Source organism: Carassius auratus, chromosome 32 (assembly GCF_003368295.1).
Source record: "Carassius auratus strain Wakin chromosome 32, ASM336829v1, whole genome shotgun sequence".
In the NCBI taxonomy this organism is placed as follows: Eukaryota; Metazoa; Chordata; class Actinopteri; order Cypriniformes; family Cyprinidae; genus Carassius; species Carassius auratus.
This window is the reverse complement of record NC_039274.1, coordinates 31,859,331-31,876,924: the sequence shown is the minus strand read 5'-3', so window position 1 is coordinate 31,876,924 and position 17,594 is coordinate 31,859,331. Positions and strand designations below refer to the sequence as shown.

The window sequence follows — 17,594 nt, the reverse complement described above, 5'->3', positions numbered from 1 at the left end:
TTCTGCCTATAAGCCTCAGGAACCAACTCATAAGACCTTAGAACTGCAGATTTCACCTGGTAATAATCTAAACTTGCATCAGGCGAAAGAGAAGCATACGCCTCCTGGGCTTTACCCGTAAATACACATTGCAGAAGAAGAGGCCAAACCTCCGTAGGCCACTTTAAGGTCGTTGCTACTCGTTCAAACAGCACAAAATATTTGTCAACATCTTTGTCAGAAAAAGGCGGGATTAAACGAATGCATTTATTAACATCAAAATCGATGTCCATAGCAGAATCCCTGCTCAACTGTCTAGCTTTAACGCGTACTGATTCACGTCTTCCTGTCTCCTCGATTTCAAATTTGCGCAGCTCAAACTCATGCTGGAGCTCTTTTTCCTTAAGATCTAAGCGTTTCATTTCCACCTGTAACTCAAGTTTACGCAGCTCCGGATCGGGATGCGTGACAAAATGTGAAGGGACAGCGCTGATAGGAGGGAGAAACTTTCTTTCAGCTAAGGCAGTGTGCAATTGATATTTAATATCTTGTTTTTTATCTTGTTTTGAGATGGGCACTTTAAAATGAGCAGCAATCGAGATCAGATTATTTTTAGTGCATTGTTCAAATTCTTCTAAATTTGGGTGAGCTACAAAGTCCTCTAGACTAAACTCCATAATGAGACCGAAAAAACACGCAGTCAAAATATAGAAAACACTTAAAGAGGACAAAAAGACCGCGTCAAGCCTCATCCAGCCAACAGCAAAATGCAAAACAACAGAAGCCAAAATACATAATAGCTACTGTTATTTGGGAAATGCACTGTGAAGTGAAGTGGTGATTCAGAATAGCGCACAGCAAAAACACGAAGCAAACCAATGCACCCCTCTATCTGTACCTGCCTTACACAAGCTCACCTGTCTCACTAAAACCCTAGTCTTCACGCAGGTTCTGCGGCGGGTTTTTATGCACTGAAAACCAGTAGGTTTGAGAGGCCAAATAGACAACCACCCAATAGCCTACGGACGTGCTCCCGAGATAACTGCTTTCGCAGCTAACACTAACCGCTCCCCCGCGACACTATCAACACAAAAAGAAAATAGGTGAAGCCCAAAGGACAACACCTCTTCAGCCTAACAGGGGAGAAAAGGCCGCTATCAATCAAAAAACAGTGCACGAGAGAAAAAACACTTCACTCACCTGCATTTCCCGCGACAATACCAAGTAAAGGGTCTCAAAAATGAAGAATACTCCTAAACACAACAAATAAACTTGTCCATCAAAGCACGCACGCTTCTGCTTATAATGCGCCGCACGGAATTCCCAATGACTGGAAAACCCCTCGAGCAATGACGTCATTACGGTTACTCATTCATAAATAGTTCAAAAAGCTTGGCGCGAACTGGGAACAAAGAAAGTGACGAAAAGGTACACCAAAAATCCCTTTAAGCGCAATAAAAAAACTTTTTGACTATATTCAATGTAAAGAATGACTTGAACTAGCCTACAGCTTTTTGGTACAATATAGCATGAAGTGAAGCGGCTTGCAATTAAATTGTAGCAAATCGAATTAAACCACATCCAAAACAATTTTCCGACCATATAATTTTGTTGGAAAAAAAACGTTAACTCAGTTAATTAAAAATAGTTGTGACGAGCCCCCAATTATGTTACGGTCCCTACAAAGGTCTAGGAGTTTAAAGGGACGCATAACATAATAGATGGACACGGCTGGAGTATCCCAAAATAATCATTTATTTTAACACAAAATACTCACAAAAGTAACCAAAATCATGAGATAGGGAGCCCAGCCACATAATAAAGAAATAACTAAACTAAAAGAAACAGGCTGGGGCTCCCTACTCCAAAATAACAACAAAATAGGAGCAGGAGACGATGTGGTATGGTGAAGTCTGTGGCTGGCTGCGAGTTTTCGAAAGGGTCCGCCTCCATCCATTTTATAGCCTTGTTTCCCCAGCTCGACCAATCAAAATCTGGAGACAAAAGAATTAAGAAATGAGCACTACTAATTAGTTGAGGACTCTGGGCCGGGGCGTACGTGAGACGCACGTAACACACACTATGAAAGAAAGGAGAAAAGGAATTATTACTGTACTGCATTTGAGTGCTGTCAGGCATTAAAAATATAGACAACACTCTCAACAGAACATGTTTTAGAGTACACTAGAGTTACAGAGACCCTAAGAGGGGAGCATGGGACTTTCTGTACATTAGTATGGTACTTATGCCTGCTGTGTGTACTGACTCAAACACGTATGTGTGCTTCAGCGTGCATGTGTGTGTCTCATGGGTGAAAGCGTTTAGTGGAGTTGTGTGTAGATGCCGGTTGTTGTGTATATGTATGTTTGTGCATACAATATGTTTGTTGTTTACATAGTTGCGTAACATGGAGTCTAAAAGTATAAGACTGCAAATGTAAATTATACACACATATATATATATATATATATATATATATATATATATATATATATATATATATATATATATATATATATATATATATATATATATATAGAAAGAGAGTGATATAAAATGAATAAGAAATATTTCAACACCCTTTAAGCTCTCATGCACATACAGGTTTCCTTCACGCACATAAAGCTAACACAGCTGAACATATTTATACTGACAGATGGCCCATGGGGTTTTCATTTTTTCTGCAGGAAAACATTTATTGATATCTTTCCTCCAAAAATAAGGGATGAGTGGAGAATGGAGAAAAAAATATGAACTGCCCATCCATGCACAGAAAGAAATAAAGATGTGTGTATTGATTGCAAGGAAATGAGCAGCTCTTAGCATAACTGTATATAGTGTGCAGTAAAAAGCGTTTAGATTGTATGGATACAGACTGATAAATTACATATGAAGTCAAGTGACAGTGAGATATTACTGAGATTACAAATAGATAAAAAAACATAATTATGATATTTGCTGAGAACCTAAATTTTTTTATAATTTATAATTTGTTCAAAAGATTTCTATGTATATCCCCTTCACTTTTGATATGATAAACAATGTTATCATGTGAAGTATCCTATTGTCACTATTTTCACTAACTTTGCAGAGTCTGCATTATATTGTTGCAGGATCACAAAATAATCTGTGCTGAAATGTGCCATTTTAAGGCTGGCCTGGTGGTCAGGGACATTGTTAAAAATTTGTTTCCTCACTTCCAAACTGCAAAAAAACTTAGTGTTTTGGTCCTGTTTTTTTTTTTTTAGCATAAATATCTAAGCATTCTTACTTCACAGAGCATTTACTGACTTAAGATATTAAGCTTTGTTTTCTGGAAAATGTGTAAACATTTTGTTTGTTTTTGTTTAAAACAAGAAAAAATAATTGTAAAAATCTCTCATAATCTCTCAAAGGTAATACAATTAGGATTATTTTGCCTCATTTGCAGATGTTTTTTCTTGGTTTTATATTTAATTTAAAAAAATCAGGAAAAAAAAACGTAATATCTCAAGTCATTTTGCCTCTCAAGTAAATCTGTCTTGATTTTAAGAATGTTTAGATACTTGTAATGGAAAACAAAGAAATAATTAAAATTTTATTTATTTATTTATTTATTTTTTGCAGTGCAGGAACAGCACATAATTTGGAAGCAATCTGGAAATGTTTCAATAATTATTTTATTTAACTGCAAGTTTCTAGTTTGAAATCAAATTACAATTCTCTTTACAAAGAGTAGTACATCAAACCTGTTTATTTTGAAAGATCAAAAGATGATATGTTCTGATCTTTTTGTACATGTGATAAGTCAGCTCAGTTTAGCCTTAGATTCAAAGTTCCAGTTCATTATGGCTAGTCTTAATTAATTCATGAGCTCCAAATGATGTTTGAAAATTCAATTCAAGCTTGATCTAACCACTACTTTCTATAGAACGCAAAGGGTCAACAGGTACATGATTCTGTAGCCAACAGAGACCCAGAAAATAGCACTTTCATAGCACTTTTTTTCACATGGGAATAAAAAGGAACATTGATCATTTCAAACAATATAATTTTACTCTAAAACAGTTGAAAGTTGATCAAAGAAGTGCACCCTTGGACAGCATAAAAGACATTCAAAAATATACAAAAATCTTACCCAACCTATATTTTGAACAGCTGTAAATGTAGTTTCATTGTCATTAACTTAAAGTTAATTTAAGCCAATTTATGTGTTTTTAACTGTGTGTCTACTGAGGTGTATAACATTCTCTCACTGAAACTAAAACAGACTTTGTAGATATTTTGATTCAAGTTGACAGACATAGCCTCTCCAGAGACAGACGGATACAAAGCATGAAGGGGAGTCAATTCTTGGGAAGATGGTTTGCAATGGATGAAAGTTCTCTTCAAACCCTCTCTTGAAAAATGTATGATTCACATTCTGCCAAAAGTTAACATAGTCATTAACTTTCTGCGATTCCTATACTGCACAGTTTATCCTCTGTCCCTGCCTGTATTGTTCCCATCATCTCAATGTCTGGAGGTGTTGGCTTGTCAATTACAGCTCTATTCACTTGAATCTCTCTCTCTATTTTTCTCCATCCTCGTCCAGAATTCATCTATCCATGCTCGCTCATCTTTAATCTGTTTTCCCATCTTCATATTTTGTTTGATGGAGGAGTAAGAAAGTGTGCGTGGACCCCCTGAGTTCTGTTAATGCTGACTCAACACACATTCACTTATAATTCAGACTCCTGTCACAGACTGACTCGCAGAGATTGGGATTTCATCTAATTGGATTGTGGGCCCCCCTGCGATGGTTCTGTGGATGGGCAGGGCCGCTCTGTGCTTTCAGGGTCTCCCTCGTCAGCAGAAAAAGAAATGGGAGGTACGATGGTAAGGGAGGGGGAGGCGTGGTGCGGTCGGGACAGAAGTGTCGCTCTGGGAGAACAAAGTGTAATTAAAAGACCCTTAATGGATCTATTAATGAATGAAACATCCAGGAGTGTGTGTGTGTGTGTGCACTCAGCATCTGCTATCACCACTTCAATTTCAAATGGTTTCTGCGTAAATGAATATGCAAGAATACGTTCTCCAACACTATTACAGCTTCCTTCCTTTTTGTTGTACGCTGAAAGTTAAAATCCAATTAAGGCATAGCACACCTCACTATTCAGGAACATGATTTGTGAAGCTTCATGGGATTTTAAAAATCTTGACTCACCCTTTTTCAATCTGTTTGGTTTTTTCTTTCAGTTTTTCTTGAAGAAGGTAAGGAGTTTTGTGGTAAGCAAAATTTTTTTTAGAGGTTTACAGTATGTCAACCCTAAAATCTAATTCAGACTGAATAATTATGCTATTAGAGAAACGTTAAATATTGAAATAACACTTGATTTTTTAATCAATCTCTTACTATTAACTAGTTGCTTATTAGCATGTATATTACAAGATATTGGCTGTTTATTAGTACTTACAAAGCACATATTAATGGTTTATTCTGCATGACCATATTTTAGATCCCTCAATCATAACCAAACTTAACAACTACCTTACTAACTATTAATAATATATATATGTACATGTTTATATTCAGACTGTGCTGAACTGTTCATAGTCAGACAGTAAAGCAGAATAGCTTACAGTTTGTCAGCCTTGAATGGGAACCATCCCAGCCTCCGCTTGTCCTTTCATTCACCTTTAGCTCTTTCTAAGTTAACTGGCTGTATTGTAAACAGCATCTGAAATATAAATGAATTTTTTACTGTAGGTTACACAGCGCTTGTTCCTAATAATTACTCCAGTCTTCAGTGTCACAATATCTAATCCTACAGAATGAAATAGAAAACGTTTGTAAAATTATATACATCTTTACTGTCACTGTATGACAATTTAATGAATCCTTGCTAAATAACAAATCAAATGTAAGAAAATACAATAAATAAAACTAAATAAATCACACTGACTCCAAGTATTTGTTTATTTTCTTAATCTGTACAATATCACATTCCTTTCACATTTAAAAGTTGTACTGCATGTCATTAAATTTATCAATGTAAAAAACAAACAAAAAAACACTTAATTCTTATTTGAGGGATTGTAATATTGGAAACTGATGCTGGTGTCACGCTGCATGAAGCAGGGACCAGGAGCCCGGACCAGGAGATGCTGGAGAATACTATATTTGGAATTTAATTGAATAAAAAAACAACAAAGGTTTAAACACTGGAACTCGGGCATGACGTTTAACAGCAGACGCTAGAAACAGGGAAACACAGGGCTTAAATAGAAGGACTAAACAATATAATTGATAACACACAGCTGGAAATTAATGTCCTAATAATGAAACAACAAGAACAGTAAAAGGAAATCCAAATACTGTGGAGCATTCAGAGTTATAGAAAACTGTGTGACCACGATATGTGCAGAATATTGATTAGAGAGAAGAATAATTATGAATGTATTTTAAGGAGACAAGAGGGTCTGTTTATCCCTATGTTACCAGCTGAAAAATACAGTTAAAGGGTTATTTTACCCCCTGAGGCATCCCATGTGCATATGACTTTCTTCTTTCAAACTAATCCAGTCGGAGTTATATAAAAAAATTGTCTTTGATCTTTCAAGCTCTATCATTGCAGTCAGCGGGTGTTGCATTGCTTCATTCCAAAAGAAGTTAAATAAAAAACGCCCTTCCATAAAAAAATACCCGTATTCAAATCATAGTAATCACTTAATCTAGCTTGTGCCAGCAGTTGTACACAGAAGCAGTTCTGGGAGCATGATGTGTTGTGCATGTGCCGGTGAGTCTCGTGAAAACCAACGTTTGTTCACAGGATCAATAGAGGCAAAGTTTCCTTACCAGTCTCCTCTTGGCTTATATCGAAATCCTCCGACATTCTTCTTTGGAAATCATCGTTTTGTACTTCTAATTAGTGACCGCTATTTTGTTTTGATCTCTCCGCTGCGTTTTCGAATGCATCACTTCTGAGTGGTGCATATGAAAAGCTTAACCTCATACATCATTTCCCCAGAACTGTTTCTTTACAACAGTGAACGCAAGCTAGATTCAAGTAATTATTACATTTTGAATATGGATATTTTCCTTACAAAAATGCATCAGTTTGCTACAGGAAGCCTTTGTTCACCCCCTGGAGCTGTGGGAGACACTTTTTTTTTTTTTGGAAGGGGGCTTTTTATTTCACATCTTTTGGACTGAAGCAATGAAACACCCGCTGACTGCAGTGATGGAGCTTGAAAGATTAAAGAAATTCTTTATATAACTGACTGGATTCATCTGAAAGAAGAAAGTCATATACACCTAGGATTCCTCTGGGGTGAGTAAAATGCAGCCTAATTGTATTATTGAAATCCTGCCTTTCTCCCTCTTTTTTCTTTCACTGAAAATGCACTTTTTTACCCACACTAACTAAATCCTCTGGGATGAAGTCAGGCAATTAGTTGTGTTTTGTCCAGAATTCCAAGACAGTTATTTCATTGATAAGCCTCATTATCATTGCATACAGTCAGGAGCCAGGCTTTAAGAAGCTGCCAGACATTTTCTAAGGGGGTTTCCAGATCCCCTCAAGGATACACTTAAGGAAAGCCCTTCCCTATGTTGCCTGGAGAAATTTGTGCATAGAATACCTGGCAACTCTGATTCCGCATTACCGCAGTGAATCAATGCAAACGTGGCAGCAATGAATGAATCACCTTCAAGGATAGTGTGAATGAGAGCAAGAGCGATAGAGAATGGTGGTCACAGGGGGAAGCCTCTGCGTGCGTGTGTATGTGTGTGTGTGTGTGTCTGCAGTCTCTGCAGGGTGTGTTCTCATCATGTCTAAATGAGAACAAGTAGTGTACATAAATGTAATGATCACAATTTTGAACATGAGTCACGTCTTCATGTAATAACAGATTCATCAAGAGTGATACAGTTAAGCAACGTTGTCCTTACCTTCTCACACAACACACAAACACATATTTTGTCATCTATAGCATTGCAGCTTGTCCTGAAGATTGATGGTATTCAGAGAGAGATTTGACTGTGTGTGCATATGTGTGTGTGTGTGTGTACCTACTTAACCATATTTTGGGGTAAACCTGAAAGTAATCTAAACCTGACCTGACAATATCTCACAAAACCTCCCTTTGGGGATGTCACCATTTATAAAACTGGTATAAAAATACAGTACGTTTTTTTTGTTTATAAAAATTCAGCAAGTTTTTTTCTGTAAGGGGTAGGGTTAGGTGTAGGGTTGGTGTAGAGCAGATATACTTCCTGCAGAGTTTAGCTCTAACCCTAATCAAACACACCTGAGCAAGCTAATCAATGCCTTCAGGATCATTAGAAAATCACAGGTAGGGTGAGTTTGATCAGGAGCTCCTGATCCAGAGACCCCTCTGCTAACCATGCCTAAGTCAATCCTGCCAGCCGCAACTCACTCAAACCCATCGGCATTTCCTGAGTCTGGCCCACCACAATGACAAGCCCACTGGCCACCCAATTCACCCATAACCAAGGGAGAAGAATGGGGAAAAAATACTCTTCACAGTCCTCATCCCAGCCCCAGAGCTTGATCCAGTGTTGCCTCCAGAACCCGAATCCAGCCCAGTGAGGGCTCCTGTTCCCATGTTTAGACCATGGAGAGCTCCTGTTCCAGAGTTTAGCCCACAGAAGGCTACTGTTCCCAAGTTTAGCCCAAGAAGGGCTCCAGTTCCTGAATTAGGCCCGGAGAGGGTCGTGGTCCTTATGTTTGGCCCACGGAGGGCCTCGGAGCACATAATCTTCCCCAAGTATTTTTTGTGGGGTGGTAGTAGGGCTCCAGCCTTTAGAGGCTGAGGCGGGGGCTGGGGCCTCTGCCTCGGTGGTCATCCAGCCATGGCGTCCTGAGTTCCCAGCTCCTCCATGGCCTCCTGAGTTCCCAGCTCCTCCATGGCCTCCTGAGTTCCCTGCTCCGCCATGGCCTCCTGAGCTCCCTGCTCCGCCGTTGGCTTCCTAGTCTGCCTGCTCTGCCGTGGCACACCGAACTGCCTGATCCACCATGGGTCCCAGAACGGGTAATTATTCTGTGTATTTAAGTTCATGTTTGTTCCTTCCTTTGCTGTCGGTTCTACTCATTGAGTTTGTGCTTTTGCTTCAGCTTCTATGTTGGAATCTGCCATTTTTCATAAATAAAGATTGTTTATTACTCGTAATTTTGCTTCCAGATTAAATAAATATCATTTTATTTGTTTGTAAAGCAATTAAATATTTAAGGATCAGTAAATTTCAGTAGATCATGCTATTTAATGGTGTTTAAAGGTAGTATATCCCAATTCTGGCATACTTTCTTGTACAGACTTTATTAACTGCAGCATAAATTCTTACCATTGTCTTAGTATGTAGTGTCTATGTCTGAGGTTTGTAAGATGTGAGTAAGTCTGAGAGATGAGGTTCTTATACAGTGATGGTTGTCCAGTGCAGGTGAAGTGGCAGGGGGGTGGCCAGTACACTTTGGTTATCCTGTCACCATGGTGATGCCGGCTACTTCGGATGATGTCGTTGCGTTCTGACATCCCTGGCTGCCTGCCCAGAACGTCGTGAGCAAGTCCTAATTTAAAACATCAGAATAAATACATACACATAATCATTAGAGTGGAACATTATGCACAAATACTCTCTAAAAGCTTAAATAGTAGCAAGAGGGAATTGAGAGATGCTCTCTTTTACCATGGTTCTGTAAGCACACACATTCAGAAAATGTAAAATCTAGTCTTAAAACTGTCATTTATAAGTGTTTATCCCTAGATTAGGGCCAAGACATGTTAGTCAACCTGAAATAGTATTGTTGTATGTGAATGAAGGACTGAGTAAATGAAAGTGAAGGGAGGAACAAATACGCAGGCCAGCTGTTTTCTTGCTTTTATGACTTCTGACATCGCCAGCGAGAGAGAGAGAGAGAGAGAGAGTAAGAGTGGCAGAGTCGAAGAAGAACACCTGATTAGCATTGTGTTCATGTCCCACTACCGTGACTCTAAATGGCTGCGAGAGAGCAAAAGAACATCGGTGAGAAGGGAGGAGAAGGACAGAGTGAGGGAAAGAGCCACCTCAGCACTTTATAGAGGCCAGGGCACAGGAAAGAAGAGAAGCTGGTGGACCTGGGAAGAGAAAAAAAAGCAGACAAAGGGACACACACGCACACACACTCCTCACAGGCTAATTGCTTCCCTCTCTTTCATATCTCTATTTGCTGACACTTTGGGTGAGGTTAATAAAGCAGGATGGCAGTGTCTGGAACAACTGTTGTTCTGTTGGTAAACTCTGTCTCAGTCTCTTTGCCTGTCTTGGAGGTTAACAATAGAACAATACCTCACAACAGAATAGAATGAGATGCCCTACAAGACACCCACCAGGGCATCATGCACCTATTTATTTGAAGGGTGAAATAGGCATATATATATATATATATATATATATATATATATATATATATATATATATATATATATATATATATATATATATGAAGAGTTCAGATGCAAAAGCCTCTAAATGCCATCTGAAATTTTCATCTAAAATTAGGAATTTTTTCAGGCTATATTTATGTTCACTTATTTCACTTTAATAGCCTGGAAAAGGACCTGCACATTGCCATTAAAGTAAAATGACTCAACCTAAGCATAGGCGCTTGATAAAAATCCTAATTTTAGATGAAAATTTCAGATGGCATTTAGAGGTTTTTGCATCTGAACTCAATATATATATATATGCAGTGGCATGCACAGACCTCCAGAGGGTCATGGGAAAAATCTAGGTCTGAGGGCAGGTGGGGTCCCCGGCCGCCGGACTCCGCCCCTTACCTGATCCTTCCTCCATGAACACTACCCGACCCACACGAACCTCGCAGCACAACGAGGACACCGGATCCTTTGTTGTTTTGGACACTCTCCCCCCTTTGGCCACTTTTATCCCCTGTTTTATTTTCTGTTAATAAAAGCCTCTCCGAGGCCTGACTCCACGCGCACTGTGTCTGTCGTTGGCTCCTCCCGTGACACACTTCTTTTTACCAACAATAATTGTGCAAATGATTAAGGGGTTTTGAAAGGGTTTTATCCTTTTGGAAACACATACAATTATCTAACATTAGAGGAAAAAGTGGAAAGTGATGCAAACCAACTCAGACATGAGATGTGTGTGTATGCAGCGGTAATGGTCATTACCTAATGCATCATTGGAGTGTGTAAGGCAAAGAGAGCTTTGGGTCAGAAGGCACTGACGCAAATACTCACACCAGACCGGCCCTATATCGTCACATCATCTGTCTCTGTCATGCTATGTGCCAGCAAGACCACACACATACACAAAAGACATGGCAGCTACACAAGCAACGGGATGCTGCTGTGTAAACTTTCTGAAGCATTTAAAGTAATGTATAAAGCGCAAGTCGTGCAAGGTCATTCAGTGAGCTCTGAATGAACTCACTGTGTTGTTGGTCACTAGAATTTTTTTTTTTTTTTTTTTTTTTTTTTGGATGGGTAGCCAAACATGATTGGTTGGTTTTGTAACTGAAAATGTTGAGAATTTGATGGCAAAGAATAGGAAGGGTAAGATTTCTATTTTGGAATTTTGGAAGTTTTCTTAATGCTAAAAATGCAATAGAGGTATAAATAAATACAGAACTGCATAATGAATGAATGTCATCATTCATTTGAATAATTTGATGAATAATTTTGATGATGAATGAATAATTCATTTGAATATCAACAATTTCTGACATGGTTTGCCCACAGATATTTTTTTAAATACTCTATATAGCATAACTGTTATTGGGTATAAGGTTATAACATTAATAGAATCATTCCTCTTTCTTTCTTTCTTTCTTTCTTTCTTTCTTTCTTTCTTGTGTTATTCTCACTTTATTCTATGGTAGCAGCTGCATTTCCTCTCCATCTCTCCCCTTTCACTGCATTCTTTCATCCCGCTATCGGCAGGCCTCAGACATGTCCCAGCTCGTTTAGACACAAATCATTAAGCGTTACAGAGGAAAAAAGGCCCATTAGTCCAACTTTAATTAATCCCTAACTGCACATTCCTATCTGTTTTGACTTCCACAGTATGTATATGTATGTGGATGCATTTTTTTGAGAGAGAGAGAGAGAGAGAGAAAGACTGATAGAATGAATGAACAAAAGATTGTAATGATGGATGGATGGATTGGTGGATGGATATAGATTTAGGTGGATGGATGGATGATGGGGTAGATTTGAATGGATGGATAAAATGATTAAACGAATTAACGATGATAGAGAGAGATGGATGGATAGATGGATCCAGAGATTTGAATGGAGAGATAGAATAATACAATGATCAAACAATTGAAGGATGGATGGATGAAAGATAGAGGTACTGTAGATTTGAATGAATGGATAGAATGATACAATGACCTAAAAATGATAGAGAGATATGGGTAGGTGGGTGGATACAGACATTTAATTGGACAGTAGTATAATACAATGGTTTAACAAGTGATGATGGATGGATGGATGGATGGATGGATGAAGGGTTAGTGATAGATTTGTACGGATGGATGGATCATAGTTCGGGTCAATTGTTTGGTGAGAAATATGAGAGTTTTTCCCGTGGTAAGTATTTGATTGTCCAGCTAAATATTGTCATCACAGCCGTGGCTTACACAGCCCCGCCCCCCTTCATTACTAACAGTCACATTAGGCTGCAGGGAGCGTCCACTGTAATTTTATGCACTTTAGACCAATACGTTCTCTGAATATGAAGCACTTGAATAACTTCTACGCTTCAACTCCTGTTAGCTTGGGACGGACAATATTGTGCTTGACCGGTATGTTTTTATAATTCCGAGCAAAACAAGAAGTAGTCTGCAGGTTTTTAATATGAAGAGGCAGTTGAGAAGAATCAGAAGTATGTTTATGATTTATGTGATATACTGTTTTGCTGATCTACTTGTTCTATCTGGAATATGCAATAAAATTAGGGTGTCTGAGAGATTTTTTTTTTTTTTTTAAAGAAGTCTTCTGTTCACCGAAGCTGAATGTTATTTGAGAGTAAAAATTGTAATATTGTGTAATACTGTAAAATGTTTTTTTTTATTATTTGAATATATTTTAAAATGTAACTTATTCCTGTGATGCAAAGCTGGTTTAGTGTCACATGGTCCTTCAGAAATCATTCTCATATGCTGATTTGATACTCAAGACTGCATAATATTTTTGAGGAAACAGTTTTCTGTAAAACCTTAAGTAGTTTTTCAGCCTTTTTAGATGAACAGAGAGTTAAAAAAAAAACAGCATTTCTTTGGAATAATGCTTATAACAATGCCTTTACTGTAACTTTTTATCAATACCAAATTTTTATTTGTTTAAAAAATGTTTCTAACCTCAAACTGAAACTGTAAATATTGATGAAAAAAATACTTTTTATTTCTTACTTTTAGAGAACAGCAAGAAAGAGTTTTTTTTTTTCCAGATTTGTCTGTTTTTGGCACAAACACATTTATAAATGGACAAAATCTATGATATGACCCCTTTAATGTGCTCACATACATGCTGGATAATAAATGCAGTCTTCTTTTTGTTTGTGTCTCTTCATTTCTCTCCTCCTTTCTCCCTTTCTTTTCCAGAATGAAATATGGCAGTGGGGAAGCCAAACTTTTGTTAGGATCTGTTGTGCCTGAAAGCTTTATTGATGCTTTGCGTGCAGCATGAGCGTCTTCCTCTTTTATTAAGCGTGTGAAAGTCTTCCAATAGAATAACGACATAACTTCTGCCCACTTTCTTGTTCTCCCTCCGTAAATACTCGTTCACTTCTCTCTCCCCCATGGAAAGGTGACAACTCCATCTCCAGCTGATTGGTTGATGTATGGTGTTATTCAGTAAGATGCAAAACCATATAACTCACCCTGACGGGGCTTATAGGAGAGATAGTGAGGCACAGAGAAAGGGAAAGGAGATCTCTAACCAGGTGACGTCCCCGTTGGGCCAATGTGTCTGTGTAACTTTTGTTGAAGCCTGAGCACTTGGCAGACTGGCATCCCTGAGCAGACGCACTCAAACACACATCAATATCACCCATCAGGAGTGCCCTTCACACCCTCTGTCCCCGTAGATGGGTTTTATGGTTATGCAGTGCAAAATGAAGACAGAAAGGGCTTGTGTATCAGTGCCGCTCTGTGTGTGGCTTTCAAAGCGTGTCATGGCAGTGCTACTAAAGAGGCTGACAAAGACAGATCTGCAGGGAATTTCCTACACAACCCAAATCAACCCAAGTCAGAAGAGATGAAGGAAATGTGCCTTATCACGGCAGAATATGCCAGTTTAATCTGTGAATATCTTTATTTGCCCCCTCTTTGCTTTGTGTGGAGCCTTTAATGCAAAGTCGGGCACATATTTCTTTCCCAGCTTCTGTGAGCGGTGATTTGTCTGTGGACTGTGGCGGTGGCAGACACTGTACCATGTAGCTGAATGTTAAAACTGTAGTTTGTTCCCTCAGGGCCTCACCTTCAGAACTGATCAATGGACATGAGCATATAGAGGCCTGCAGAGAGAAAGTCCAAACTATTTCTGTAATGTTTTTCATAGAGGGAGTGCTGAGAGAAAATGGAAGAGGCACACAGAGTGAACATTTGTGAAAAAAGAAAAAGAGAAGAAAAAAAAGAGATTGATAAAAGCACTTACACTGAAAAGTTTGGAGTCAGTAAGATTTTTCTCACGCTGAGTGACATATCATAACAATTTAAAATAACAGTTTTTTTTTTAATGTTTTTTAATGTAATTTATCCCTGTGACAGCAAAGCTGGATTTTCAGCAGCCATTGCTCCAGTCTTCAGCATCACATGATCAGTCTAACATGCTGATTTGGAAAGATTTCTTTATTTTCATACATGTTAAGCTTTTAGATTGTTTGGTTTGTACGTATTTATTATATATTATTCAATTTTTCTCTCTCTCTGAGCTTCACCGAGTAACTGCTCAGTAATAGACACTGTACCTTTCATCTGTGCTTTTAATGGGATTGTTTAATATTTAAAAAAGCAGCCTGTGTTTACACTTAAAATCCAAAAAAATCTGTTATTTTTGTAGAAGATTTGTTGAACGTAGTTACATAACATTTAAAATGGCTTTTTTTTTTATTCACTTCAGATTTTCAGACACAGTGCACTTTAATGTTAATATTAATTAAAATATTAAAAAAAAACATACTTTCTAAATATATGCCAGTTTAGCTACCATTAGAAATTAAGCAACTGCATGCACATCCACAGCTGTTAGCTTCCTACACAGTTTTGATCATTGGTTATGTGCTTTTCATATACAAGCTTTAGCACAGTGACATCTCATAATATTGCCTTACCCTTCCTGTTCAATTACCACTGTCCCGTGCTGTTTTACACAGATCTCCAACAGACTGCTAGGAACATCCCTTAACAGCTGTTATAGTTCATTTGAACATCTATCACCTCACTTCTACTTAAAAAAAAAAAAAAAGCCATAAGATATTTTATTTGATCTTTTTAATTTTTAGTAAATTTTCTATAGCAGAGCTGACAGCCCAAAATGTCCCTTTTGATGTGGAAGTACCACGGTACAGTGGTATGAGATGTGACCGACCGTGGTATGCAGTATACCATGGTACTGAATGATTACTATATTGTTCCATGATATTTAAAGGTATAGTTCACACAAAAATGAAAATGATGTCATCATTTACTCCCTTTTGTCATTGCAAACCTGTATAACTTTCTTTCTTCTGTGAAACTCAAAATAAGTTGACTTCCATTTCTATGGTCCAAACATATAATGGAAGACAATGGGAACCTTAACTTTTTTTTGTTACACAAAGGGTGAGTAAACTATATCAGAACTGTCATTTTGGGGTGGACTCTCACTCTTTACTTATTTGTCAGTTTTTACATAGATCAGTTTGAACAGTTCTTCTGTTTTGAATCTCTTTCTAGAATGAGTTTAGATCATGTTATAACAGTTCACTGAACTCTTTTGTGTAGTTTGTTTTGTTGGTGCTGTAAACTCTGAGAAGAAAAGCAGATCAAAGACAGAGAAGCCCTGAATGTTTTGTTCTGGTTATTACACCACAGTCTATTGTCCAGTACAGACAGACACAACTTCTCATCTTCCTGTGTGCTTTGTAAACATTGATTCTTGTATTTGAGTTTGTTATGGCTGACACTGTTCAAGTCTTTTGAGGTAAGCTGTAAAATTAAAGATGCATCAACTGGTTTGAGTTTGTTAGTGTGTGTGTTTTGGTTTCTGTCTTTCTTTCTTTTCTTTTTGTCATCCTGATTTAACATCCACTTTCTGTTGTACCATCAGCATGTATCTTTCAAGATTTTCAAGAGTTTCCTTTTTTTTTAGCATACATAGGCACAATGTTTAATGCAAATGTTCTCTCTTTTTTCTCAGAGCCTCAGCTGAAAGGTATTGTCACACGTCTGTATTGTCGGCATGGCTTCTACCTGCAGATGTTACCCAATGGCACCTTGGATGGTACAAAGGACGAAAACAGCTCCTTTTGTAAGTGTGTGCACGTAGATATGTGGGTGGGAGTGTGTGTCTGTGCGAGCGCTCAAATCTTTTTTGAACACATTTTAAGAGCTTTAAAAAATCCTGTTAACCTTACCTGAACTCACTATCACATTACAACCCAGAGATTACAATGGCAAACAAACATCAGTGTGGCAGGTCTCTCTCTCTCTCTCTCTCTCTCTCTCTCTCTCTCTCTCTCTCTCTCTCTCTCTCTCTCTCTCTCTCTCTCTCTCTCTCTCTCCTGCCCATGTCTGCTCCTGTGGAGTTACATTGCCCTTCTCACAGCAGTGTAAAGCAGCATCCACATCAGCCAGATATGTGCAATGTCCTTTTCACAGCATGTTTAGGATATTTTTTTGTTCAGAGGTTGCTCTATCATAGCCCAGGAGACCTATGGAGTCCTTGGACAAAGTTTAGAGCTGAACTGGTTCATCTTAAATTCATGAATGTGAATTTGAATTGAACTGGTCACAAATGACTATCTATCTATCTATCTATCTATCTATCTATCTATCTATCTATCTATCTATCTATCTATCTATCTATCTATCTATCTATCTATCTATCTATCTATCTATCTATCTAGCAATTTATATATTGTTCTGTTGTGCTATCTGTCTTTATGGCCTATTACTTTATTCAAAACATTTAAAGACTTTTTTATCCCAGTATTCAACACTGTCTTGCCAAAAATGTTTCTTTGAAATTCAGATTTATCCTTCCCTTCAAATTTGAAATGAAGGTCTAAATGCAAAATTATTTTATATTCAGGAACATAACTGACATTTGATTCCAGTTTTGGCATCTTGGAAAATCTGAGCACAGTTAAAGAGGCCGAGAAGAGGCACATGTGAGATGACTCGGCTCTTTTTTCAAAAGAAAACGTGTGAGGGGGAGGCATCAGCAAAAGGACTCTTTGTTTAATTTCATTGCTGCAAATGATAATAATTTTTTTTTATATTAATGAGATCTCATCTGCTACTTTTTATTTCCTAATGTACCTAATGTTCCGTTCCTAATGTACAGTATAGGCTCTCCTAAAATACGCAGCACTCTTCTCATAAATTACATGTTGCCCTTGTGAGACGCATTTCTGAGCACAG

The 17,594-nt window shown here is 37.9% G+C and overlaps 1 protein-coding gene across 3 annotated transcripts in view; it reads left to right on the top strand.

Annotated features, from left to right (window-relative positions):
* Positions 1–17,594, top strand: part of fgf11a (fibroblast growth factor 11a) — a 59,401-nt gene that overhangs the window by 18,523 nt on the left and 23,284 nt on the right. The window contains exons 2-3 of one of the 3 annotated variants that reach the window (XM_026216536.1): positions 5,197–5,226; positions 16,369–16,479. In XM_026216536.1, the coding sequence (XP_026072321.1) occupies positions 5,197–5,226; positions 16,369–16,479 (141 nt within the window). The remainder of the gene's footprint in view (positions 1–5,196; positions 5,227–16,368; positions 16,480–17,594) is intronic. The other 2 variants (XM_026216538.1, XM_026216539.1) reach the window with 2 other exon arrangements.